Here is a 27,749-nt window from a genome sequence, read left to right as displayed (position 1 = left end):
CTACTGTAAGTGAATATGAATAACAATTACATGCTTCACTGCACATGGTGGTGTGTGATTAATCAGTGTAGGCTGCTATATTCATCTTACCCATTTAAGCTGCAAGTTTTTGTTTCACTGGCTGCCCCTGAAGTATTTTCCTGATTTTAAAGTTCATCTTATAACAGTGTTATACGGACTAAGACTGGTGTATGCTTCTGCTGTACAAGTCCACAAGGTTACCTATTTCTCTAAATGAAGATAGTTCATCATTTTGAAGAAGCTGATGGGTGACTCCTTTTTTATATTGGTGTTCTACTATGGAATAATCTTCCAGCCTCAGTATACAAGTTTGGATTAAGTCTAGACAGTATTCAGTTATTGTCTAGACCCAGAACTGGGGACATGTGCAAGCATAGTGCATTATGGGGCAACAAAATGGCCTTATACGAACAGCTTTGACCCAATCTTCACAGGCAGTTTTTGCACTTTGTTTTGGAAATATGTCCCTGTTGACATTCCATACATTTTGTCCTGTGCTGACCATATAGTGCTGGATATGCTATTATGTCACACCAGAAGATACATAAATTTTTCCACATCCAAGTTTTTTGAACTGCACATTTTAAGCTCTGCTTCATATACAATATGCGATTAGCTGGAAGTAGGCTTGGGTGAAAATTTAGGATTTGTTTTGATAACTCACCCTGAGTTTTAAATTTTAGATTCAAATCTGGTTCTGAATTTACTGTGCATAGAAAATGCTATATTTATCCGGGAGCATTAGTAGTCACATACATTTTATTCAAATAATCCACATGGGTATTGAAGAGATTAAAAAAAAAAATTCCCCAAATATAACACAACCACATTCCTCATGTTTTATTTTTTATTTAAAAAAAAAAAAAATTATTTGGTGTCGTCACTCCAGAACAAAGACAAAGTGTATATATAAAAAAACGAAAACAGAAATTACATTCCCCAGTTCCTCCCATTCCCCCCCCCCCCCCACCGCCCCTACATAGGCAGGCAGACAGGCAGACTCCATAGGTTTATAATGAATCTAAACAGGTACTGATGTACAACATGAATATGCAAAATAATAATAAAAAAATAAAATAATAATAATAATAATAATAATAATAATAATAATAATAATAATAATAAAGTTGAGGTCTTAATTCACTGGCAGATTCAGAGTTTCTAGGAAGGGGGCCCAGGTGTCATGAAATTTAGATGTTTGATTTTTTTGGATGCAGTGATTTGTTCCATTGAGAGATGTTCGGTTAAAAGACAATACGGAATGGCTAGTGAAATGGGGACAGGACATAATGGCGCACAAGACTAAATGAGACATTTATGCACCCCAGTTGATGAAGGTGTCATTTAACTGACTAAATCCTCAGTACAAATAGTCCTTGTGAATATTATTTATTTTGATACTTGAAGATCGAATCAAATCTTTTTTGTCCTACAAAGGGAATTTCAACTGAAGCCAGTAGCTGTATGCTCAAATGTTCTTAAAGTAAATGCAGTAAATTTACAACAGACACTACTAATCAGGCTATTTCTTTGTCTCCCCCTCCAAGACCACAAATACATGCTTATGAGTAAGTAAAGTTAGAAAATTGTATTATAATTCATAAAATGGATTACAGAAAGCAATACTAATAATCAGTAAGCTAATTCACCTGCCTTCTCCCATCTCAAGAATGCCCTCTAGTGTGTTTCTCTCAAAGCTGCAATACAGACACAGAGCCTCATACTGAGCCTGCACGCTACCAAAATGTTGGCAGAAGAACATGGCTATCCTATACCATATCGCAAGTGGAGCTGAACAAAACACAGAGTAACACTTAACCAGGACGTGATCAAGTGCCTGTACTATGATAAGTAACAGACACTTCACTGGCGAGTTTATTATACACACTGGCATACAGAGGTTGAATCGAATCTTTCCTTCTCCGTCTAAGGTGAACACGCTCAGCTGTGCGTGACTTTTATTCTCTCTCTTTTCCTGTCAGTCCCAGATGACATCACCACTACTTTTAGGTCACCATTCCAGCCACTTTAGCTCTCTTCGATGTTACAACTTTATCCCTTTCTAACTCTGCCATCATCTTCTTCCAGTTCTTGCTCCCACATTTGGTTAGGGAATACAAAATGGAAGCGAAGCAGTGACTAGCAATGAAGTGTTCTGGTGGTTCAGTAATGGTGTAGGATGTACAGTATTCCTGGGTATGGCGCACTCTTACCCTCTTACCCAACTGTATAAGACTCAAATACTGAAAATACTGCTTATTTTCACCACTCAAAAATAAGTGTCAGTGAGAATCTGAGAATTGGTCAGTTCGTGCAGTAGGGTCATCAGTTTTCTTCCAGCTTTGCCTTTCTTCAACCAAGTGCTGCCACTGCCAGACATGACACCTCCTATATGATATGTGCACAAATTTTATAGTGGGTTTCATGGTTTTTATAGACTGTCGTGTTACTTTTGGGTTGCGTAGTCCACGGTTCCGTAATTTTTTTTGGAGATTCTTTGCAACTCTCCTGATACAAAACTGGAAGTCTTCCCATGGTTGGCCCTGTTTGTTTATGTTGCTGGCCAGCCACTAGGGGGGCAACATAGTAATGGTTCTGACCTACACATATTGTTTTTGTCTTTGAGAAGATGAGAAGACGGTTAGACACTACAAAGATTGTCAACACACAGAGTAAATTTACTGGAGCCCCAACCAGTTCTGAAGTTATGCTCTAGGGCAAAATGTCTGTGACTTGGCTTTGGCTCTGAACAGTCAATAATTTTGTGATTTCAAACTAGAGGCTATGTTTCTATAAAGAGTGGCGTCCGTATGCAAGGGATGAACAACAATGATAATGATCTGCTGTAGATTTGGTTACTGCGTTGACAAAAACAAGATTTGCAACTTCCTCATCCCCTGCATAAACACATTCAAGTTGCACAACTAGGGTGAACCACTTATTTTCTTTTTATCTTTACTTTCCATTACTACATGAATCATGCAGTACACCCTATACAAATGTTCCAAACTGTATAAATATGATTGTAATTTCACTGCATTTATCCTGTTCACTTTAATTAATTTCTGTTTAAAACTGTCAAGGTAAGAGCCATCAATTATATCCATAATCACCTCCAGGAGTTTTCTAATGAATCAACGGGGGGGGGGGGGGGGGGGGGGAGTCTGGCAGTTAATCTTTGTTTAGCATTTCACAGGAGAAAGAAAATATATTTTGCAATCTGAAATTATGAAGAAAAAAAACAAAAACAAGATGAGGTCCTTCACTACGCTTTTTTAAAATCATCCCCAGTACCATGTGTTAAGGTTATTGATAACCTTGTATTCGTTGCGGTGTGTCCTAATATAATTACAGGCAAGACATGTGCCTATGATAAATGCTCCTGTCTTGTCTACTTTGAAGTGTCTACGCCATTCAAAGTATCGATGGTACTGGTCTTCGTTCTTGTCTAAGATCAGGATGTACTCAGCCAGCTCTTTGGGGGAGGGAAAATCATCTACATGTATAAAGGCATCACCTGGGACAAAGTTCTCATAGTTCTGTCTTGATGGCCCAAGGACAATTGGCACAGTGCCCACAGAAAGTGGGTTGTACAGTTTTTCAGTGATGTAGTCTTTGTGGATTGAGTTCTCAAATGACAGATAGAATTTACAGCTGGCAATTGTGGGATCAAAGTCTTGGTTGCTGACTGGTTTCCCAAAGGCCCGTCCATAGACATGTATATCAATGAGTTTCTTCAACGCATTATAGTATGCCACTCTTTTGTAACTTGGGTTCCAATTGCTCACAATCCAACACACTAACTTGTCTTTGCTTGGTATTTTAAAATTATTCTCCTGAGTTTGAACAATGGTCGCATAACGCACTGGAATATCAGCATCCTGCCTGTAATTCAAAGTAAAATTGAACAGGCTATTAAGACCGGGAATCTTTCCCGAATTTGTGGGTGATTCAATATTCATCCACACCCATTTTTGGAATATTGGACGCTGTGGTGGTGGCAGGTTTGATAAATCTGAGCGAATGTCTCTGTGATGGAAAATAACCCCATGCGACTTGCTTAGCATATTTCTGTCTGATGTTAGGTGACAGCCATCAATGTTAAGCAGGGCACTACAGGAGGTCAGGGCAAAGGCACTGCCAAATGGCCACATCCAGATTAGTATAACAGTCTGGTTTTGCTCTTTTTTTGAACCAAAGTTTTTCACCATTGGTGCAGGTGCTTTTAATTTCACTTGACTTGACAGCCAGGTAGTGGGCATCTTGAAATAAGCAAAACATAAAATCCCAAAACAACCCAGTATAAGGATTGCAGTTACACAAGGACGTACTATTCCATGGAAAGATGTGGATGGCATTTTGTACCCTGCAAAGAAAAGAAGAAAATATAAATTTAATATTTTTGCAAATATAGATTAATACTACATTGTGTAATGCATATCAGTGAGCATGGCTGATTTCCGGTGTTGTTCTTGGGATATCTAGAATTTAGGTAAGGTAAACTGTTAGGGTGCAGGCATCTAATATTAGAATTTGTAAAATTATCATAATTTTTTTTTTAATTATCAGGAGAAATATTGTAACATTAAAGGAGTTGGTGTTGAGTTTTGAGTTATATTTTACATTGACCTTCATCAACTGGTGTACAAAAACATCTATATATTTGAATAAATAAAATCATAGATGTGTTCTGCTCAAGTACAGTAAAGAGAGATGTAGGGCACTGTGGAATGCTTGGTAATAATTATGTGACTCCAACACCTCCAAGTGGCAACAAAACCAAGTATTTCTATTACTGTGATGCTGTGTAATATTTACTAATCACGAACACATTTAAATAAAAAGGCTGGAGTTGATTCAGCCTTACCACGTGTGGCTGAGAGGAGGCCTTTACTGACATTTCCCCAAGATTTATTGTAGCCGAGCATAGCATATGTTTGAATTATCTTTGCTTGGTGATAATAACAACAACAACAATAATAATAATAATAATAATAATAATAATAATACATTTTATTTAAAAAGCACATGTTCAGACTCCCAAGGTTACTTTACAGGGAAGTCGAAATAAAACACAGTATAGAGGATAAAGAAAAGAACAAAGATGTTAGGTTATACAGAAAATCATTAAAGGAAAACACAAAAAAAGAATAAAAATCAAAAAAAGATTTTTGTTTAAAAGAGAGGAGAGTAAATGTATGCATGTGTGCTTATGCGTTTAAATGTCTTACATGCATGTTTGTCTGAGTTTTGAGCTGTTTTATGAATGGAGCCAGTGAGTTTTAGATGCAAGCTGACTTGTAGAAGCCCTACACAGTAAAATTGTCAGGGTTCTGTGTCCTCCCCCCTTGTTGTTCTCTGTTGGGCCGCCAGATGGCGGCACCTCAATCAATCAATCAATCAATCAATCAATCAAATTTTATTTATATAGCGTATTTTACAACAGTTGTCACAATACGCTTTACAGACAGCCCTAGCCTAAACCCCCACAGGAGCAAGCCTAAGGCAACAGTGGCAAGGAAAAACTCCCTGTGGCAGATGGGGAGAAACCTTGGAAGGAACCAGGCTCAAGGGGGAAACCCATCCTCCTCTGGTCGGCCCAGGGTGCCGACTGGTGACCAGCATGTCAGCCAGTTTATGCAGAAGATATGATAAGTGATGTGGCTCAGATGATGGGTGGGGCCAGGTGGCGGTGATGGGGAACAGCAGGTGGCGGCAGATGTGGGCAGGGTGGAGGCAATGACGAAGGAGGGGCTGGACCGCAGAGGTGGGGGAGACCAGACGACTCTCGAAGCACTCTTGAGGGTTGGGGCAAGAGCCCCGCCGGCAGCGTGGGGAAGAGGGTGGAAACAGCAGTTAAGGGATTTGCAATATACCAGACAGTGAGTAAGTGCCAGTGCTATGTATTGTGGGACGCCGCCAGGAGTAGAATATGGCTGCATATCTACTAGGACAGGGATGGAGAGCCCATGCAGTCATGAGGGGTAGACAACCATACCCGCCTATCAAGAGCCAGCCCATGTAAAGTCGGGTCACAGCTGATTGACAGGTGACAGTAAGGAAAGGATTGCCACCTAGAAAGCTCTATGACTACAGGCTTCTCGCACCCTGTCTCCAGACTATAACTGATTGTAAGCTTGAGCATAGAGGTGCGTTTTTAATCTAGATTTAAATATTGAGACTGTGTCTGACTCCTTTATAAATAATGGAAGCTGGTTCCACAGTAGTGGGGCCCTGTAGGAGAAAGCCCTACCACCTTTTAGGTTCTTGGAAATTCTTGGGACTACCAAGTAGCCTGCGTCTTGAGATCGGAGTGACCTTGTGGGCTTATAAGGTAGGAGCAGGTTCGATATGTACACAGGTGCACGTCCATGCAGAGCTTTAAAAGTCAGGAGCAAAACCTTGAAGTCTATCCTATACTTAATGGGTAGCCAGTGAAGCGACGCTAGTACTGGTGTAATGTGCTCATACTTCTTAGTTCTGCTCAGGATACGAGCAGCTGCATTCTGCACAAGCTGGAGACTCTTTAACGAGTTATTAGGGCAGCCAGAAAGCAGGGCGTTACAGTAGTCTAACCTAGACGTAACAAATGCATGGATCAATTTTTCAGCATCCTCGACTGACAGGAAATGTCTAATTTTAGCTATGTTGCGCAGCTGAAAGAAGGCAATTCTGGATGTGTTTTTTATATGAGTGTCAAAAGATAGATCAGGATCAATGGTGACACCAAGGTCTTTAACGACCATATTAGGTTCAGCCAAACAACCATCACAGTTTAAGGCGAGAGTAGAAAATTTCTCCCTTAATATTTTGGGACCTAAAACCAACATTTCATTCTTGTCTGAATTTAGGAGCAGAAAATTTGAAAGCATCCAAACCTTGATATCTACAATACAGGCCTCTAACCGTGAAAGCGGCAGTGCTTTGCCAGGTTTAATTGAAATATAAATCTGGGTATCGTCCGCATAACAGTGGAACTCTACGCCATGTCCTCGGATAATATTGCCAAGTGGTAGCATATATAGCGAGAAGAGTACTGGTCCTAGTACTGATCCTTGTGGAATACCGTATTTCATTATTGAGGAGCTGGACTCATCTTATTTTAATTTGACAAACTGTTTCCTGTCACAGAGGTATGAACCAAACCATGCAAGTGCCTGTCCATGAAGTCCAACACAGGCCTGGAGTCTGTCCAGGAGTATTTCATGGTCAATTGTATCAAAAGCTGCACTCAGGTCGAGGAGCACAAGAACCGACACAGAGTTACGGTCGGCTGACAGTAGTAAATCATTTGTAACCTTGATAAGTGCGGTTTCTGTGCTGTGGTGGGGTCTAAACCCAGATTGGAATACCTCATGGATACCGTTAGAGCTAAGGTATGCACTTAGTTGCTTAGCAACAATTTTCTCCAATAATTTTGAAAGAAATGGAAGGTTTGAAATAGGTCTATAATTTTCCAATTTATCGGGTTCTAAGTTTGGTTTCTTCAATAATGGCTTAATGACTGCCACTTTTAGTGACTCAGGTACGTATCCTGTGACTAGGGATGTATTAACGATTTTTAGGATATGCTGGCCTAGTACTGGAAATAGTTCTTTAATCCAGTTTGAAGGAATAGGATCGAGTACACAAGTCGTCGGTTTTGAAGACATAACTAATTCAGATAACTCAATCATGCTAATGGGCGTAAAACAGCTCAGTACTGCTGTCTGTAAATCTTCCTGTTGTAACCAGGTGCGGGGCTGTTTATTAGCAAGAACAGGAATAGTGCATGATGGAGACAGTTTGGAAATCTGGTCTCTAATAGCCTCAATTTTCTGATCTAAGAAGTTCATGAAGGCATTGCTGCTAAGGTTGGAAGGATAGGATGAAAACTCTGATGATTGTTTTTTAGTTAATTTATCCACAGTGCTAAATAGGAATTTTGGGTTATGTCTATTTTGTTCAATAAGTTTTGATAAAAAGGCAGATCTAGCAGAAGCAAGAGCTTGCTTATACTGAAGAAAGCTGTTTTTCCATGCAAGATGAAATACTTCTAGCTTTGTTGATTGCCATTTTCGCTCTAATTTTCTAGTAGACTGCTTCAGGGCCCGGGTGGTATCGTTATACCACGGAGTGTGCTTTTTCTGACTAGGGTTTCTTCTTTTAAGGGGGGCAACGGCATCAAGAGTGTTCCTGAGGGTAAAGGTTAGCTGGTTGGTCAATTGGTCCAGATCGGCTTCATCAGCATTTTCATCAGTCTTTTCTTCTATGGAGAGGAATGACTCCGGAAGCATATTTAAAAACTTTGGAATAACCTCAGGGTTTATTGAGCGGCTGTAGTAATATCTAGGCTGTGATACAGGAGGATTTGATGCCTTAATATTGAACGTAATAAGGAAATGATCTGACAGTATAGGGTTATGAGGTGCGATGGTAAGATTTACCACACTAATACCATGTGACAGAACTAAGTTCTAAGGTATGGCCACGGTAGTGAGTAGGCTCACAAACATTCTGTACAAAACCAATAGAATCAATAATAGAGGCAAAAGCTGTTCCTAGGGGGTCACCATTTTTATCCACATGTATGTTGAAGTCACCAACAATTATGACCTTATCTGCTGAAATTGCAAGGTGTGATAAAAACTCAGCGAATTCCCTTAAGAAATCAGAATAAGGCCCAGGTGGCCTGTAAACAGACACAAGAAAAAAGGACTGCCGGCTAGCACTTTCATTAGCTAGATCGGGCTGTACACAGTTAGTAATAAGAGCTTCAAAAGAGGATAACATATAGCCATGCTTAGGCGCTAGACTCAATAAGGACTGGTAAATAACTGCAACGCCTCCCCCTCTGCCTGATGGACGTGACACCTGAGTACCTATGAAACCCACAGGAGACGCTTCATTAATCGCAACATATTCATCAGGTCTTAGCCAAGTTTCAGTCAGACATAATACACTCAGATTATGGTCTATTATCAATTCGTTGACAAGATCTGCTTTTGGAGTGAGTGATCTAACATTTAATAGTCCAATTTTTAAGGATGGTTCACTATGAATAATAGCAGCGTGCCGTGTTTTAATGACAATTAAGTTATCCACATCAATTCCACGGTTAGCTTTATGTTTGGAATAGATGCGTGGAACAGACACAGTCTCAATATAACAGATATCAGATTCTAGTTTAAGAGTATTAATTAAAGGGGCTTTTGAAATACTATTTCTATGAACTAACTCTGAAACACACCTTGCAGACAGAGGCGTAGGGCCATAAGTCTGGGACACAGGTATAAAGAAACGAGCAGGCAAAAACATAAGGTTAGAAGCCTGCGGCCTGGCCGGTGCCCTGATGGAGTGTCAGGATCTGGCCTTATTAAGACTAGCAGCTATGTTGTTGGATAGGACACGAGAACCTCTCCAGCTCGGGTGGAGTCCGTCTCTCTTTAATAGGCCAGGCCTTCCCCAGAAATCAGGCCAATTGTTAATAAAGCCTATGTCACTAGATGAGCACCACTCCGACAGCCAGAGATTTAGCGAAGATAGCCTACTGTAGACCTCATCGCTCCTACGAGCTGGAAGCGGGCCAGAGCAAATTACTTCCCGACACATCTTTTTTGCCACTGCACACACCGATATAAAATTGTTTTTGGTTACCTCCGATTGCCTCAATCGGATGTCGTTTGTTCCGACGTGGATAACAATCCTAGAGTATTTACGTTTACTTTTAGCCAGCACTTTTAAATTTGCCTCAATGTCGGTGGCTCTGGCCCCAGGAATACACTGTACTATGGTCCCTGGTGTCTCTAATCTCACGTTTCTCAAAATACTATCCCCTATGATCAGGGCTTTCTCAGTAGGTGTGTTACTGAGTGGGGAATATCTGTTGGAAACGCGAGTTGGGTGGTGCTCGGCGGCCCTGGGCCGGCAACTATGTTTCTTTGGTACCGTGATAAAATCGTCCTGCAGCGAGGACACTGGCGGCGGAGAAACACTCGCATCCGGCCTGGGTAAAAGGGAGTCTAAGAAAGTCTCACTCTCCTGGATCTGATACAAAGTCCGGATGCGCGTCTCTAACTCAGCTATTTTCTGTGCCAATTCTAAAGTAAGCAGACACTTAGAACAGGTACCATTACTAGTAAAATTAGCAGCAGAGCTAAGACTAACCATGCAGCAAACAATGCAGGGAATGGAAGTCATGATGCGCTCTTACCGTATTTTCTTCAGTTGTTTGCGTCGTTTGGTTTACAAATTACTTTGGCGAGTAATCCGGAGAAAGTAGTAAGGTGCTTATGATGCTTACTTTTGTTTAAATACAAAATCCCAAAATAGTGTCGATACACACTTGAAAGCACAATATTAGCCTGTAACAAAGTTTTTCGAACTCCTCGCTCTTTCAACCACAGACAGGAAACCGCAAACAGCAAACAGGAAGCATGCAAGGAAATTTGCAAAAAGACGCCCTTTACAGAACGCAATGATCACAGACTGTCCTTTCACCTCTGCTTTGTGTTAAGTTAATTAGGGGTCCAAGCAGCGAAGCTGGTGGAACCCTATTGTATCTGTTAGGATTATTAGGGGTCCAAGCAGCGAAACTGGTGGAACCCTATTGTATCTGTTAGGATTATTCTTATTAGGGGTCCAAGCAGCGAAGCTGGTGGAACCCTATTGTATCTGTTAGGATTATTATTATTATTTTTCTCCGATAAAAGTGTCTGAGTCTCAGCAACCATAAGTCCTGGAGCAACCAAATTTGGCAGGTGTGTTCCTATGGGCCCCCACTACTCAGGCACTAAAAATCACGTATGTCAGCCAGATGGTGGCGCTGTAACAAAGGGTAACGCGTACAAGGCCATAACTCCCACACCATAAGTTAGATCAACACAAAACTTCATCGACATATGTATCTGAACGTGTTCTACAACTTTGCCATTGGCCCCACCTATGTCCGCCATATTGTTTGCCCGCCATTTAGACTTTTTAGTTGGGGCGTGGCAGTTTCCTCCGCTAAAATGTCTGAGGCTCAGCAACCATAAGTTGTAGACCAACCAAATTTGGCAGGTGGGTTCCTATGGCCCCCCACTACTCAGGCACTAAAAATCACCTATGTTGGCCAGATGGTGGCGCTATAACACATGGTGCATGCTAGGATAGGCTACCCAAAGTTTTTCAGTAAAACCTTTCTGAGAGGACGAATAATTACTTTTCTTTGGCATGGATCCATTTGAAGACAGTATCGGGTGAGTTCGTTAAGTCTTTAAATCTGTCATTATGCTGAGAAAAAGCTAAACCATTTTATTGGTAGTTTTTTCGTTTCTGTGCAAACGCGCGAAAACACGCTGGCCTAATGAAACAATGACGGTAGCCTAATACATATATTGTCCGCTTCGTTCCGTTGCTACCATAACATAACAGACTATCTTGTGTCTACAGCTGCAGTTTCTCGCTGCACTTTCTAACATTGAATATTCACAAAAGACGCAATTTATACTGTACTCTGCCAATGTCTACATAAATAATACGCTACGGTAAAGCTTTGAGAGGATGAATCATTACTTTTCTTTGACATGGATCCATTTGAAGACAATAACAGGTGAGTTCGTTTACTCTTTAAATCCGTCATTATGCTGAGAAACAGCTAAACCATTTTATTTATGGGTTCTGAGTTTCTGTGCAAACGCGCGAAAACACGCTGGTATAATGAAATAATAACGGTAGCCTAATACATATATAGTCCGCTTCGTTCCGTTGCTACCATAACATAACGACCTACAGCTGCAGTTTCTCGCTGCAATTACTAATATTGAATATAAACAAAAGACGCAATTTATGCTGTAGTCTGCCAATGTCTAGATAAATAATACGGTCCGTTTGAAGACAATATCGGGTGAGTTCGTTTAGTTTTTAAATCCGTCATTATGCTGAGAGAAATCTATTGTCAATTTAATCTCTAAATTGACTGTAAGCTTATGGTTGTAACTATGTAGTTGTTTCGTAGGTGATTTAACTCGTCTTAACTATTGCTTGCATTTGTGTATGGACTGCGTTGTTGCTGTTCTTGTCTGTGTTAGTGTTAATCAGTGTAACCTACAGGGTTTAAGTTGAACAATGCGGTTGTTCCCTGCACTTAGAACGGTAGGCTACTGCCCTCTAGGGTTTTCGACACACTTGTTCCTGGTTATGGTTATACATTTTGTTGTACATCGCTCTGGATAAGAGCGTCTGCCAAATGCCTGTAATGTAATGCAATATTCCGTAGCAACAAGATGAACCCGACATTAGCCCTAAAATATGCCAATACAGCAGTGAAAACGCTGCTAACTGAATGACGCAATAAGCGAGACTAACTTTTTTTTTAAAAATTACCACGTCATTCTACAGTCAATATCTGGGACTACACATTGAATATATATACAATCTTACCTTTAGTTTTACGCGTAGAGATGTCCCTTTTGCGAATGAGTGGCCATATATTGTCTTGGATAATCCGTTTGTGAAATGTCGGATTTTTTCAAAAATAGCTGTGCGTAATACCACACCTGTTGCGTACGGCGTTGTCGTTCTTCTTAGTCCAATTTGGCTTGATTGACAGTTCATTTATTCAGTAGGTGAGATTATAAGCTTTCTAACGATGTATAACATGTCTGATTTTGCTTTTGGAATAGCGTTTTATAGATCAGCGTACCCGAAAGTTTTCTCATCTGCCAATGTCTAAATAAATAAATTAAACGGTAGGCTTCTTTGCGAGCAGCACGCAATTCGCGAGTTGATATTCAGTCTTTCTTCCGTTTTTTCTCAATGTCGTATTTATTATTTGAAATGTGCATTCATGTGTTATTATTCTATCTGTCTCTGTGGCGCTCTGAAATGTGCATTCTCTGCTAAGCTGAGCAATCGATTGGAATATGTGTCTGAGGTAGTGTTGCACGGTATACCAAAACTTCAGCACTTTCTCGGTACTTAAAAAAAAAAAAAAACGGTTTAGTATTTGAATTTTCCGACGTTCGGTAGTTCTGCGTCAAATGTAAAAGCCAGGGAAATGTGTCTCCCGCATTACTGATTTAGAGGATGAAAAGTGTACTTTGTCAGAATCTTCGCTAGATGGCAGTAGCAACTAAGGTTGCCAAGTGAGGTGACCTGCGCTTGTGCATGCTCTTCCCTGATACAGCGCAAGCTTTGACTCAGTTCACTTCAGTAGCAATAGGTGTTCCAATTTGGAAATATTTTATTATAGATAGATGCTGTATTGTTATTACAATATGCTGTTTTTAAATCTATTTAAAGGTGAAAGACCTGTTTTAAAGATTATTTACTTTACAACTGTTCAATTTCAGAAATATATTTAACATATTTCTCCATTGTTCAGTGTTGTAACACTATAGGCCTATGCATATTCATATGTTGCAGAGGCTTCAACTTAAAGGTTGTTAATGAACCAGGTTGTTCATAAACCATGAATTAGAAAATGAGGTCAGCCCTTGTGGACATTACGTTCCTGATCTATTAAGGTAATTTCAGTATCGTTAGGTACCGAGTATTTCATCAGTATCGAGTATCGTGATACTAAACCTGGTATCGGTATCAAAGTCAAAATTTTGGTATCGTGACAACACTAGTGTGGCGCTTTTTTTAGTTGCGGCAGGGAAGCACTGCAGCTGTACATACATGCTCGGCCATCTAAGTGTTACGACATGCCATCTAAATGTTACGACATAGTCAAGGCCTTGACGGGAAGCTGTCAGGACACATCCATGGCGACGCAACTAAGTCATCAGCCAGCGTCTCAGCACAAAATTGGCCATAAGTCATCTATTTTTTATACGATCATCACAATATTCAGTACATATGTTGGGTGAAGGCGTATGACCATGAGGACACAGCCATTTTAAAATTGCTCCATAGGGGGCGCGATGGTGCCAATGCTTGGACCCCTCCCAACGCCGCTTGCGGCTTTAATTCTTATTATTTTTCTCCGCTAAAAGTGTCTGAGGCTCAGCAACCATAAGTCCTGGAGCAACCAAATTTGGCAGGTGGGTTTCTATGTGCCCCCACTACTCAGGCACTAAAAATCACGTACGTCGGCCAGATGGTGGCGCTATAACAAAGGGTTTTGCGTAAAAGGCCATAACTCCCACACCATAAGTCCGATCAACACAAAACTTTATCAACATATGCATGTGAACGTGCTCTATACCTTTGCCATTGGGACCACCTGTGTCCGCCATATTGTTTGCCCGCCATTTAGACTTTTTAGTTGGGGCGTGGCAGTTTTCTCCGCTAAAATGTCTGAGGCTCAGCAACCATAAGTTGTAGACCAACCAAATTGTTCCTATGGCACCCCACTACTCAGGCACTAAAAATCACCTATGTTGGCCAGATGGTGGCGCTATAACACGAGGGTCATAGTTTAAAAGGTCATAACTCCCACCCCGTAAGTCAGATCAACACAAAACCTCATCGACTGATGCATCTGAATGTGCTCTACAACTTTCCTATTGGGAGCACCTATGTCCGCCATATGGTTTGTACACCATTTGGACTTTTTCATTAGGTGGGGTGCGGAAAAGCTGGAGCTCCAAATCTAAACGATTACGACATCGAGTAAACTTCTTTACGGCAAGCGACAACCATGGCGACGCAAGTAATCCGACACCGTAGGTCTAGTTTTTAGCAGTGAGGAGACGGTCTGACAGTGCCACCTAGCGTGCATGCTAGGATAGGCTACCCAAAGTTTCTTAGTAAAAGCTTTCTGAGAGGATGAATAATTACTTTTCTTTGGCATGGATCCATTTGAAGACAGTATCGGGTGAGTTCGTTAAGTCTTTAAATCTGTCATTATGGTGAGAAAAAGCTAAACCATTTTATTGGTAGTTTTTTAGTTTCTGTGCAAACGCGCGAAAACACGCTGGTATAATAAAACAATGACGGTAATACATATATAGTCCGCTTCGTTGCGTTGCTACCATAACATAACAGACTATCTTGTGTCTACAGCTGCAGTTTCTCGCTGCAATTTCTAACATTGAATATTCACAAAAGACGCAATTTATGCTGTGCCAATGTCTAAATAAATAATACGCTACAGTAAAGCTTTGAGAGGATGAATAATTACTTTTCTTTGGCATGGATCCATTTGAAGACAGTATCGGGTGAGTTCGTTAACCCTCCTGTTATGTTGCGGGTCAAATTGACCCTTTTTAAAGTTTGAAAATCTAGGAAAAATACTTAAAATTATTTTTTCAGTATGAAACTTCTTCTACTGGCCTTAATTAGTGTAATCAACATTTTAAATGAAAATGGTTCATTTCATGTATTTGCAAACCCCCCCTGTATGGGGATTGACCCGGGAACATTTTTGCTGTACCTAAAAAATGAACAGAACGGGAGGGTTAAGTCTTTAAATCTGTCATTATGCTGAGAAATAGCTAAACCATTTCATTGATAGGTTCTGAGTTTCTGTGCAAACGCGCGAAAACACGCTGGTATAATGAAACTATGACGGTAGCCTAATACATATATAGTCCACTTCGTTCCGTTGCTACCATAACATAACGACCTACAGCTGCAGTTTCTCGCTGCAATTACTAATATTGAATATAAACAAAAGACGCAATTTATGCTGTAGTCTTCCAATGTCTAGATAAATAATACGGTCCATTTGAAGACAGTATCGGGTGAGTTCCTTTAGTCTTTAAATCCGTCATTATGCTGAGAGAAATCGTATTCTCAATTTAATTTCTAAATTGACTGTAAGCTTAGGGTTGTAACTAGGTAGTTGTTCCGTAGGTGACTTAGTCTTAACTCGTCTTAACTATTGCTTGAATGTTCTCATAGACTGCGTTGTTGCTGTTCTTGTTTGTGTTAGCGTTAATCAGTTTAAACTACAGGGTCCAAGTTGAATTATGCGGTTGTTCCCTGCAATTAGAACGGTAGGCCACTGCCCTGTAGGGTTTTCGACACACTTGTTCCTCGTTGTGGTAATACATTTTGTTGTACGTCGCTCTGGATAAGAGCATCTGCCAAATGCCTGTAATGTAATGTAATGCAATATTCCGTAGCAACAAGATAAACCCGACATTAGCCCTAAAATATGCCAATACAGCAGTGAAAACGCTGCTCACTGAATAACGAAATAAACGAGACAATTAAAAAATATATATATACCATGTCATTCTACAGTCAATATCTGGGACTAAACATTTAATAAATAAACAATCTTACCATCGATTTACGCGTAGAGATGTCCCTTTTGCGAATGAGTGGTCATATATCGTCTTGGACAATCCGTTTGTGAAATATACGCGCATTTTTAAATCACTGGGTAGGCTACCTTCAATAATAGCAGTGCATAATACCACACCTGTTGCTTACGGCGCTGTCGCCCTTTTTTTTTATTTTTTTGCACTTTGGCTTGAGTGACAGTTAATTCATTCCGTGGGTGAGAGTATAAGCTTTCTAACGATGTATAACATGTCTGATTTTGCATTTGGAATAGCGTTTTATAGGTCAGAAAATTTTCTTATATGCCAGTGTCTAAATAAATAATAGCGTAGGCTATTCTGCGAGCACTGCGCAGGTCGCAAGTTGATATTCAGTCTTTTGTTTCGTTTTTTCTCAATGTCGTCTTCATTATTTGAAATGCTTATTTATGTGTTATTATTCTATCTGTCTCTGAGGCGCTCTGAAATGTGCATTCTCTGCTAAGCTGAGCTATGGATTGGAATATGTGTCTGACGTACTGTTGCACCGTATACCGAAACTTCAGCACTTTCTCGGTACTTAATAAAAAAAAATAAAAACGGTTTCGTATTTGAATTTTCCGACGTTCGGTAGTTCTGAGTCAAATGTAAAAGCCAGGGAAATGTGTCTCCCGCATTACTGATTTAGAGGATGAAAAGTGTAGTTTGTCAGAATCTTCGCTAGATGGCAGTAGCAACTAAGGTTGGCAAGTGAGGTGACCTGCGCTTGTGTATTTTTTCGTGGTTGATACAGCGCAAGCTTAGACTCAGTTCACTTCAGTAGCAATAGCTGTTCTAATTTGTAAATATTTTATTATAGGAAGATGCTGTATTGTTATTGAAATGTGCTGTTTTTAGATATATTTTAAAGTGAAAGACCTGTTTACAGATAATTTACTTTACAATTGTTTAATTTTTGAAATATATTTAATATAGTTTTCTATGGTTTAGCGCTGTAACACTATAGTCCTATGCTTATTGATATGTTGAACAGGCTTCAACTTAAAGGTTGTTAATAAACCGGGTTTTTAATAAACCGTGAATTCGAAAATGAGGTCATCCCTTGTGGACATTATGTTTCTGATCTATTAAGGTAATTTCAGTATCGTTAGGTACCGAGTATTGAATCAGTATCGTTTCAGTATCAATTATCGTGATACTACACCTGGTATCGGTATCAAAGTCAAAATTTTGGCATCGTGACAACACTAGTGTGACGCCTTTTTTAGTTGCGGTGCAGAAACACTGCAGCTGTGCATACACGCTGGACCATCTAAGTGTTACGACATGCCATCTAAGTGTTACGACATAGTAAAGGCCTTTACGGGAAGCGGCCAGGACACATCCATGGCGACGTAACTAAGTCATCAGCCAGCGTCTCTTAGCACAAAATTGGCCATAAGTCATCTATTTTTTATACGATCATCACAATATTCAGTACATATGTTGGGTGCAGGCGTATGACCATGAGGACACAGCCATTTTAAAATCGCTCCATAGGGGGCGCGATGGTGCCAATGCTTGGACCCCTCCCAACGCCGCTTGCGGCTTTAATTGTTTTATTGTTTCCAATCATCTCATTATTAGTTGCGTTTTGTCTCGTGTTCCCTTCCCTCTCTGTGGCTTGATTGTTCATCGTGCCCTCCTGTGTCTCGTCTGCGTTCTTCTACTTAAGTCTCCCTCTTCCCTCACTCAGGCGCTGGATTCTTGCGGTTCTGTTCCTGCCTGTATGCCTGTTTGTGGCTTTGTACCTGTTTGTGGTTTTTGCCTACCTGTTGCGTGCTTGTTTGTAGCCTGCCTGATCCCTTGCTTTACGCCTGCCTGTTGCCTGTCCCCTGTTGGAGTTTTTGTATTTTTGTTTTTCCCGTCTTTTTGGATTCTCGTTGTGTTTGTTAAACCGCCCTGCGAGGCTTTTGGTTCCCTTTGTTCCCCGTTGAGTTTATTAAAGTCTTTTGTTTTCCCCATTTTGGAGTTTGTATTTTTGCACTCTGCGCTTGGGTCCCTTCCCGCGCCCCGGCCTGACAAAAATGTCCAGTGTTAATTCAAATCTTAACAAATAATCTTTGATCCCACATTCCAGAGTGGGACCAATTGTTATCTGTAAAGAGTGGAATGGAGTTAAACTAGAGGAGCAGACCACGTCAAGTATGTGACCTTTGTTGTGAGTGGGCAAGTTAACATTGATTTTTTGATATCAAGACAGTCGAGCAGAGACATAAAATCAGCAGTAACATGAGTTGTCAGATGAGTTGAAGTGCATATTTAAATCACCCAACACTAGAACGTTAGGGAGATTATAGCATAGGCGCAGGTCATTAGGGAAGAGAGCTCAGAGAAGAATGCAGTTGGAGGGTGATATATTATTACGACAGTTGTGGTTTAGCACCAGACAATTGCAAGCAAGACATTCAAATGACGAGACAGTTAGTACTGTTGCAGCATTTGTTTTGACATCAGAGCAATTGATAGTAACAACACCGCCGCCATTAATGCAGGGTTTATCATTAAACCAGGGGAGTCGCCTGATTCAAATAATTAAAAAAAATTCAGATGAAATAAGGTTGTTGCCATGTTTCAGTCAAACAAACTGTTACATGCTGTGACACACCCCTGGGATGGACAGAAGAGCTGGACACATGGAGATGGGGGAATGTAGGTTTTCACCGGTCTTTTATTTTGAGAGAGAGAGAGAGCAAGATTTTTCTCCAGTTCAAACATAAACAAATGAAAAAAGTTTCTCCTTTCACCCTCATGGCATCCCGGTTAAAATGATAAATGAAAACACGAAAAAAAAACAAACAAAAAACAAAGGCAAACTAAACCAAACCAAAATGACTGTCTTCCTGATCTTTTCTCTCGGTATGATGTGAGTTTCTGGTCTCAGACTAGACATACAAGCACACTTTTACGTACATCCTGGACTGATTCATAATGCGATCCATTTGTGTGTGCTTATTTAACCAGTAGGTCTGGTTTTCAGATGGCCTGAATCCTTCTGTTTAACCAAGCCCTGTGACACTCCTCCACCATCAGAATGCAGCCAAGGTGCATTCTGCTTGACTGATACTTCCCCCTCCGCAGGGGAGGAAATCCACGGAAACAAAACAACTGGAGGGCCAGATTCAACCAGGTAATCCTGGAATTGGTTTCCTTCATTCTGTGAAGCCATTGGATGGGTACATGATCTGAATAAAGAACATTGTGTATGTTCTCCATGCCTACCATAGACTTTGTCGGCTCCTGTGTGTCTGCGGATAACCTTTCTTCCCTCCAGTCAAATGTGGATGCCATCCTGTGGGTGCCTGTCCCCACCACAATCTCACAGGTGACATGCTTCCTTGGGATGACAGCATACTACATGCAATTTCTACTAGAGCACTCCTCCATCGCTGCACTGTTCAGGCAGCAACTTAAACAGGACGCCCCCTGATCCTGGACCCCTGTCTGTCAGGCAGCCTTTGAGGAACTGAAGCACCTCCTCATCATACCTCCTAGCCTGGCCCACTTCCACCTGAACTACCCTATAATCGCAACATGCGACGCATCTGCTGTGGCCATTGGCACCAGCCTGACTTGTTCCATGATGGTGTGGAAAGGCCCACAGCATTCGCCACTTGTTCTCTCAGCCCTACAGATATGTGCCCGTTGGTAAGCACAAGGCTCTCACATGAATGTGGCCGTGCAGGTGGTGCTAAATGTACCTGTCTGGATGTTGTGCTGAGGACAGACCACTGAGCTCTGACAGCCCTGATGTCCATGTCGGGCAGGGTACACAGCCCTCTTCATCTCCAAAGGTGGGCAGATTCCTTACAGCAGAATGGGCTCAAGCTGCAGTTTACACCAGTACATGGTAAAGGGGTGGCAGACTTTCACATCACACTTCCCTATAGGCCCCAGCCACTTCTCAATGAACACGAGGCCACCTCAGCTGTTAAGCCCACCTTCACGATACTCTGAGACTACATCAGGCACAGGTGGCATCTGAACTGGAACCTTTCCCCCATGTGAAACATGAACTCACATGCTGGGGCAATATCTACAATAACCATGGGTCCCCCAGGAGACACAGGTATCACTGTGCAGATCATCAAGTTCAAACAACGATGCCGTGACCTTGTATGGTGGTTTGGCATAGACTATCACTTGGAGGAGCTTGTTAGGTCATGATGCCAAGCCTCACCAGTGGGAAAACTGTGTGGCCTGCTCATCCTCAACTCCAGCCCTTGAACTGGCTAACAGCTCCATGGGACAACCTACAGCTTGATGCCTGAGGCGAGATGCATAATATCCCACACTACCTCAGATGTCTCATTGTGGCCTATGACTTTAAGTGGCCAGAAGTTGCCCCCACGGGTAGCGTCATCTCTGGGACAGTGATCAGTTTCCTGGACCAGCTCTATGCTCACTGTGTTCTGACCTAAGCCATCATGTCAGACAATGGTCCCCAGATTGTGTCCTCTGAATTCACCTCCTACCTCGCATTCAGACCTTTCCTTATCACCGTGAGGCCAACGGCCAGGGCGCGGTTAAATCAGTCTCCCAAAAATGGACTTTGTGCCCACATGGCTGAAGGATTCTCATTGGTGACCACAGACTCAGACTATCTCCCCTTTACCATGTCACCAGCCACTTCTCAGTGATTCAGTGATTTATAAATTTGCTGCTGTCTGCGCTTCTGTAATTATCTTGCATTTTTGGCTGTGTTGAGCCACCGTCGCATTACCCGGTATGAAGAACCCAAAATGCAGAAGTAAAGTAAATACCCAAAATGAAGACGTAAACATGGGTAAACATACAAATGGTAACTACCATTCTTCCTTAGCAACTGAGAAGCTAGGAATGAAGTACCTAAAATAGATTTATAAATGACAATGTACAGTTCTTTAGAGAGGATTGCCCTACATTCCGATAAAGTAAGCAGTGATGGGCACTTGACCTAGCATTTGTATATATATATATATATATATATATATAAATAACGTAGAACACTATGGTACATTGAATCTAAGACACGTAAAACAAGATGTTTCTTAAGCCATGCATATATTAGTGATACCAAGCTTAGGGTAACCAAAAGGCTGTAGGCTATATACACTGAATACTTTGCAACCAGGTTTGAAACTTGACTATAGTTTGAGAAGTTTAGTGGTATAGAAATGGGCTGTGATGCTTTCAGATCATATCAATCCAAGATGGCAGCATATTAGTTTTTGTCTGAGTTTGCAGTCCAGTGTTTCAAAGTGTTTTGTAAGTTTGTAAGTTAATTGTACTCATTTTTCACACCAATTATTTTTTAATTATAGGCAGAAGAATAGGTTTTAATTTATTTTATTTTTAATATGTTGAATAGTTCGTCTTGATGCATTATTTTTGGCTTGCTGCCAAACTTGAAAACAGGACCACCAAACAAGGCCTAGCAAAAGGGCCCTTGAAGTGCGACAAAGTCTGCAAAAGAAAAGCTTGTGGATTACATGATTCAAAATGCCAGCGTAAGTAGCATAAGAGTGGCTTCAGCGCCTCTCCCTGGAGTTGTTCTGATCAGCTAGACCACCATCTCCCAGCCCCTGTTCCATGGTCAACATTCTCCATGGCTGCCTACTGATGTTTTCTATGAAGGAAGCTGGTCTGCACATCAGTAGAAGTTTTTTTTCCTGGTCAGCTGAATCTTCTTTCTACCTGCACTTTGCGGCTCTTTGTGAGCAACAAGCAACCCTGTCCTCATGCAACTGGCAACCCATACAGTGTCTCTCTGTGACCAAAGACTATGGCTATCCGGCAACCCGTATAGTGCACACCATGGCCTGGAAATTCGATTTGAGCGCATCTGGCAATCCTGGTGTTTGAGCTCACAACACAAATCAGTGGGTCGAAGTACCAGGCATGTGCACACATAGACCTCAAGGGGGGCTTGAGCCCCTGCCCTTTTGCTCTCTCACTCGACCAGTGCCCTTTTGGTCGGTGGTATTTATAATTTGTATTTTATATAAAATACAAATTATAAATACCATCAATCAAAATATAACTATAATATATTATATATTATTAATAATTATATTATATGAATTATATATATTATAATATATGCACGGGTCCACAGTTTTAGCGTCATGCGTAAATTGCGACCCCTTAGCTGCAGTGGGCTCTGCTATTTTGTCTTGATTGACACTTGCCCACTTGTTATGGATGCACGCTGCTGTACTGACATCCATGGATAACAGGTAACAATACTGTGAATTTCCTACTGTGTACTCTTTTGCACTGTCATAAAACAAAATCACAATTGAAACAACAACACTTACGATACTCAAAATAGAATAAACCGGTTTATATCGGATTTAGACTTTAGACTAGGTTAAGTTATACTATAGGCTACTAGCCCACAAGCAAGCTAGTCTAGCTAATTATAGTTAACGATAATTAATGAAAATAGCTCCTTAGTCAAGCAAGACAACTTACAAATAGGCAATGTTTGAAGCATGTCGCTAAGATGAGTGATGTTGTAAGTGTTCCCCTTTCTTTAGTAATTAATGCCATGGACAGTAGTCCGTTTGTTTAGCCGGTTGTTTCAAATGGGTGGTAGTGGCATACTGCTAATTTTAAAAATGCAACAAAAAAAATGCAGTAGCCTGCTTTTGCATGTTGCTGATTACTCAGAACGTAAAAATGGAAACAGAAACGCTGAAAAAAGGATTGGTTAACATTTAATTGTTTTGCTTAGTAATGTTTACTTAATTGCTGTTAAAACCAAACATATTTTAATGAATGAAAACCTTTATTGCCCCAAAGAGAATTTTGCTTGCACGCAATGAGCGATACAATAAACATATAAGAGACAGTAATCATAAACAAGTCATACATTTCAAAAGTGTTTCCACTATATTTCTGGGTTTACATTGGTTACTTCAGAGGAAAAATATGTGCATCTTTTCAGTTTACCATTAGGTCTGATATTTAGGGGTCCTACGAAGTAGGAACCCTATTGTTTTTGTTAGTATTATTATTATTATTATTATTATTCTTTTCCCGGAAATGGTCAAATAACTAAAAAAGTCCTTGACCAAAAATGATATAAATTACCAGGTCGAAACTAGAGACCATGAGTAACTATGCCAGAAAGAATGACCATGATTCATCCATAGGGCTATAGTAACTGATTCAAAAAGCAAATTTCAAGATGCTGGCATTTCCACCCCGTTTGATGGAGATTCATGAAACTAGGTGTACTTGTGTCATTCCTCATGAGGAACAAATATGCCTCAAGAACCCATAAAGTCCGCCATGATGGATTTTTCTGCAGATTGAAAATTTGGCAAAACCTAAATCTAAAAAACCGTCCAATTGGTCCGAAATTGCCCATGCATGTGTAGGGTGCGTGTCTCCCTATAGTGTGTTAACAGCTAAGGGATCCATTCCAAGATGGCGGAGAAACTGGTATTTTACAAAAACAAAATTTGGCCACAAATTTCAAATGCTTATAACTTTTTACAATAATAATCTAGGGGCTTGAAACGGACTGGGGATGAAGAGGGCACTATCATGTTGTACCATGTTGAAGCAATTGTAGATATCTCAAAAAACAAGGAAATTACAGGCATTTGAAATTTTGGCAGGAAGCTAATGCTAATGCTAATATAATGCAAATTTCAAGTGCTTATAACTTTTTAAAACAATAATCTAGGGACTTGAAACGGACTGGGCATGAAGAGGACACTACAATGTTGTACCATGTCAACGCAGTTGCAGATGTCTCAAAAAACAAGGACATTACAGGCATTTGAAATTTTGGCAGGAAGCTAATGCTAATGAAATGCACATTTCAAGTGCTTATAACTTTTTAAAACAACAATTTAGGGACTTGAAACAGACTGGGCATGAAGAGGGCACTACCATGATGTACCATGTCGGCGCAGTTGCAGATATCTCAAAAAACAAGGAAATTACAGGCATTTGAAATTTTGGTAGGAAGCTAATGCTAATATAACGCTTTAAAACTCATCTTCTCATGGAATCTTTACCTGATTCCATCATCATCGCGCATGTGTACTCTTGGGTATTCTCTCCATCTCCATCTCCATTACACCAAAAATGACCGGCTAGTTCCAGACATTGTTACTTGTATTCAGATTTTTTGAAACATTTTTTGTGATTTTTTGAACACACTTCCAATGGCACAGGATTTTAAGCACAGTTTTATCGCCTAACATTACTTAGGATATGACTAATCCCTGGAACAGAATCGCTATTTGCTGATCCCCGGCTGTATATGTAACGCTACAGTACGCCCTGGGTCTGGACGGTTTTGTGCTTCTTCTGAGCTATGCCCGTATTGAAATGCATTGAGGCTTGAGGACAGTGCCAGCTGGAATTTGAAGCAAGCCCACACAATTCCTTCCTTACAGGAATTATAACCTTTCTAGTTTTATTTATTTGTTTATAATATTGCATGTGCTTTGTGACAGTGTTTTGTGTTTAGTTATTCCTGTTCAAGATGTCTGTGTGTTGAATAAACCTGATAAGGATTTGGGTTGAATCAACTGATGCTGATATAATTGTGATATCTGAAACTTGGTTGAACAAGTTGGTTCCTGATAAAGATATTCATATGGCTACAAGGTGTTCCGCACTGACAGACCCAAACGGGGAGGAGGTGTAGCTATTTATGCCAAAAGCAATTTCCGTACAAGTGTACTGCTGTCAGAGTCCGTGTGCAAACAATTTGAAATGCTTGCTCTAAGAGTAGAGGTGTCGAAAGACGTCTTCATTACTGTGGTTGGTTGTTACAGACCTCCATCTGCTCCAAGTAATATGCTGTCTTCTTTCACGAAATGCATGGCGAAAGTGAACTACAGTGAGGTTGTCATTGTTGGAGATCTAAATTGGGATTGGAACATTTACTGTATTAAGATTTACAACAAATATATATTTACTAAATTTCACCTGCTACGAAATTTTGACCAGAATGTTTTACAGATCTACAGCCACATACTGTATACAGGTAACTGTAAGCATCTGTTCACTATACAGCAATATGCATCACAGCAATGGTTCACTAGATGGTATTCTCCACAAATCTGATAATAATCTGTAGTGTCTCATTTAAAAGTATTCAACTAGGTAGGTTGGTCACCAAACCAGACAGTGACAAAAAAGGACAGTATCATTTATGTGAGACCATCAACAATAATGACAGATCTCTTTTTAAATAATGCATATTTAAAGAATAGTTTTCAAGTAACAGATGTGTAGTAACCCAAAACCAGGTAACGAATAGCCAATGTTTTCTGTAAGCATATCTTTAATTGTCAGCAACGAATTCTCAAATATTTCTCGTCATTAAATACTTAATTGGCTTGGAATATTCGCACCATAGGCGGTTTTACCATAGGACATAGGCAGGCAATCGCTTGGGGCCTCGTGAATTTGTGTTTCCTTTTTAAAATTTTTTTTTTTTATAAACATTTTTCCTTTCTTGTCACTTTGAGAAGAGAAAGAGGAGGAAGGAAGACGCACAGTTTAAGGAAAGTTTGCCTAAATTGACGAAATTCTTTAATAAAACAGCCAGAGACTCCACGACGGAGGAGCAACAAGTAGATTATCGACCACCCTAACCGCTAGTGTATTTACTTCGTATTTATTAGAGAGAATTGGACATTGTTACCTATTTAAATGTAAGTTCTGTAAAAATACACATAATAAATTGTCTAAATGTAAAAAAACAAAAACAAAAAAATAAAATAACGTCATACATACACATTTAGTTATATTAATACAGCCTTATTTATTATAACTTTAAGACAAGCAACACGCTCGGAATTATCTCACCGCGACCCATTAAATCCAATGGCTCAGACGTTGCCCTCATAATTTCAAACTGCTTTCCTAACGGCTATTTTGCGTCCTGCGACTTGAGTTACAACAGCGAATATGTACTGATTCCTAGACATGCTGATAGCGACCACCCTTTCTCATATTAACCTCAAAGACGCAAGACAGAACACATACAGTACGCTAGCAAATTTAAGTTCCATTCATTTATATGGGGTGGTCGATACACGTCCCCTGAGCAACCAAAAGCTAGAGCAGGACCACCTCTGAGTGATTTGACGGCACATTAAAAATCACTAAAGTACTTTAAAAACATAACCACTGGAGGATAACGAGGATTTTTCTTACATAACTAGGTGCAGGTTGTTACCAATATTTCGCCTATTTTTTCATTGCAAATCAGTTTACGTTTTCCTGTCTGTCGAACGAAGTTGGTTGATAATAGGTGCTCTCACTCTAGCTGACGTTACAACAGGTGTAAAGTTAGTTGAAGAAGCTGAGCTAGCTAACGTTATCAGCCTTACTGCTGCCACAGCCTGTTGTGCACCCACCGCACCTACTACAACTTCTAGCGTTACTGGCTCTGCTGGTTGCGGTGAATCAGCTACAGTGTGGGAGGAAAGTGCCAGAGGCGACACCGACAGACGGCAGCAGCCCACCAGAAACCAGACACCCTCTCGGACCGGGACTTTTACCCCTAGAGAATAGTGGATGTTCAAATGCTTTATCAAAAAGCATGTACTATACTTTTGTCTTGAAAGAATGAAAGATTATATACGTATAATATATACTTATTATATACTTATTATTATATTACTTATAATATTTTTCTTGCCATATTGTCTTCCTCTAACTGACTGAAGGTCATTTGAAGTTCTTCAGTTAGAATTCTCATTTGGGTCTGTCCTTTAGTTCTGTGGCTTTGTTAACTGAAAAGAGCTGCCTCCAAATAGTTTTTGTTCACCGGCTATGATTGCGTTAAGCAAAATGGTGAAGGGCCTCACATCGATCTTTGCCTGGGGCCTCCAAATCACTCAAACCGCCCCTGATTCCCACCCATTAATAGTAATTGTGGCTATGGGAATAAGATATATATTTGGCATTTATTTTAATTATTCAGTTACAGTTTACAGTTTTTTATGGTTCAAAAACGTACCTGTGTTGGTTGTAGCTCTGCAGACTGTATATCAGCAGCATCAGTGGTTTTGTAAAGAAGAAAGGGCATTTCCTGTTTCATATGACTTATGACCAAGCCCACACGGAATCTGTGTGCAGATTCACGTCATTCGAGCATGGTGAAATGGTAAAAATCATTTACAAATTAATTTAAAAAACTTACCCGCACAGTAAAAACAATGCTGTAAACTTTACAGGTCACTAGCATGTTCCTGTATTTATTACAGCATGAATAGTTTAATTCAATTTACAGTTAATCACTGTAGAAGGAAAATACATCAAGATATTGTGAACATTCAAAATGACAGTAATGTACTGCACTATAACAAGCTGCATTTATCTTCAGTCCATTTTTTTTAGTAGATGTTGGGCAGGCCATACCATAATTCCAACAACTTTGTTCAATGTAAATTTACCACAGATATAAACAGATCTGATGAGAATGCCTATACTTAATTAATAAAAATGATGTTAGAATGTCTAACCTTGATTACAGAGCGTTACCGAATA

The 27,749-nt window shown here is 40.3% G+C and overlaps 1 protein-coding gene across 5 annotated transcripts; it reads right to left on the bottom strand.

Moving 5' to 3' along the window:
* Positions 1–905: 905 nt before the first annotated feature.
* Positions 906–27,313, bottom strand: LOC118229916 (4-galactosyl-N-acetylglucosaminide 3-alpha-L-fucosyltransferase 9-like). Of its 5 annotated transcripts, none has more exons than XM_035422448.1 (2): positions 27,220–27,313; positions 906–4,387 (listed from the first exon to the last, which is right to left on the bottom strand). In XM_035422448.1, the coding sequence occupies exon 2, from the start codon at positions 4,377–4,379 to the stop codon at positions 3,303–3,305; it is 1,077 nt and encodes a 358-aa protein (XP_035278339.1). In that variant the 5' UTR covers positions 4,380–4,387; positions 27,220–27,313; the 3' UTR covers positions 906–3,302. The 5 variants fall into 5 exon arrangements, 4 of the variants coding, with proteins under 4 accessions (XP_035278339.1, XP_035278341.1, XP_035278340.1 ...); XM_035422450.1 differs by lacking the exon at positions 27,220–27,313 and adding an exon at positions 10,214–10,477; XM_035422449.1 differs by lacking the exon at positions 27,220–27,313 and adding an exon at positions 5,572–5,591.
* Positions 27,314–27,749: the final 436 nt, after the last annotated feature.

The sequence above is a fragment of the Anguilla anguilla genome, chromosome 6, assembly GCF_013347855.1.
Source record: "Anguilla anguilla isolate fAngAng1 chromosome 6, fAngAng1.pri, whole genome shotgun sequence".
Lineage (NCBI taxonomy): Eukaryota > Metazoa > Chordata > Actinopteri > Anguilliformes > Anguillidae > Anguilla > Anguilla anguilla.
This window is presented reverse-complemented; position numbering and strand designations above follow the sequence as displayed.

Bases quoted from the DNA above. Each gene is read 5' to 3' on its own strand.
- LOC118229916 (XM_035422447.1), bottom strand. From the start codon at position 5,051: ATGTGCTTTTTAAATAAAATGTATTATTATTATTATTATTATTATTAT. The intron at 4,388-4,888 runs GTAAGGCTGAAT...TTTTCTTTGCAG, and splicing joins CCTCCTCTCAGCCACACGTG to GGTACAAAATGCCATCCACA.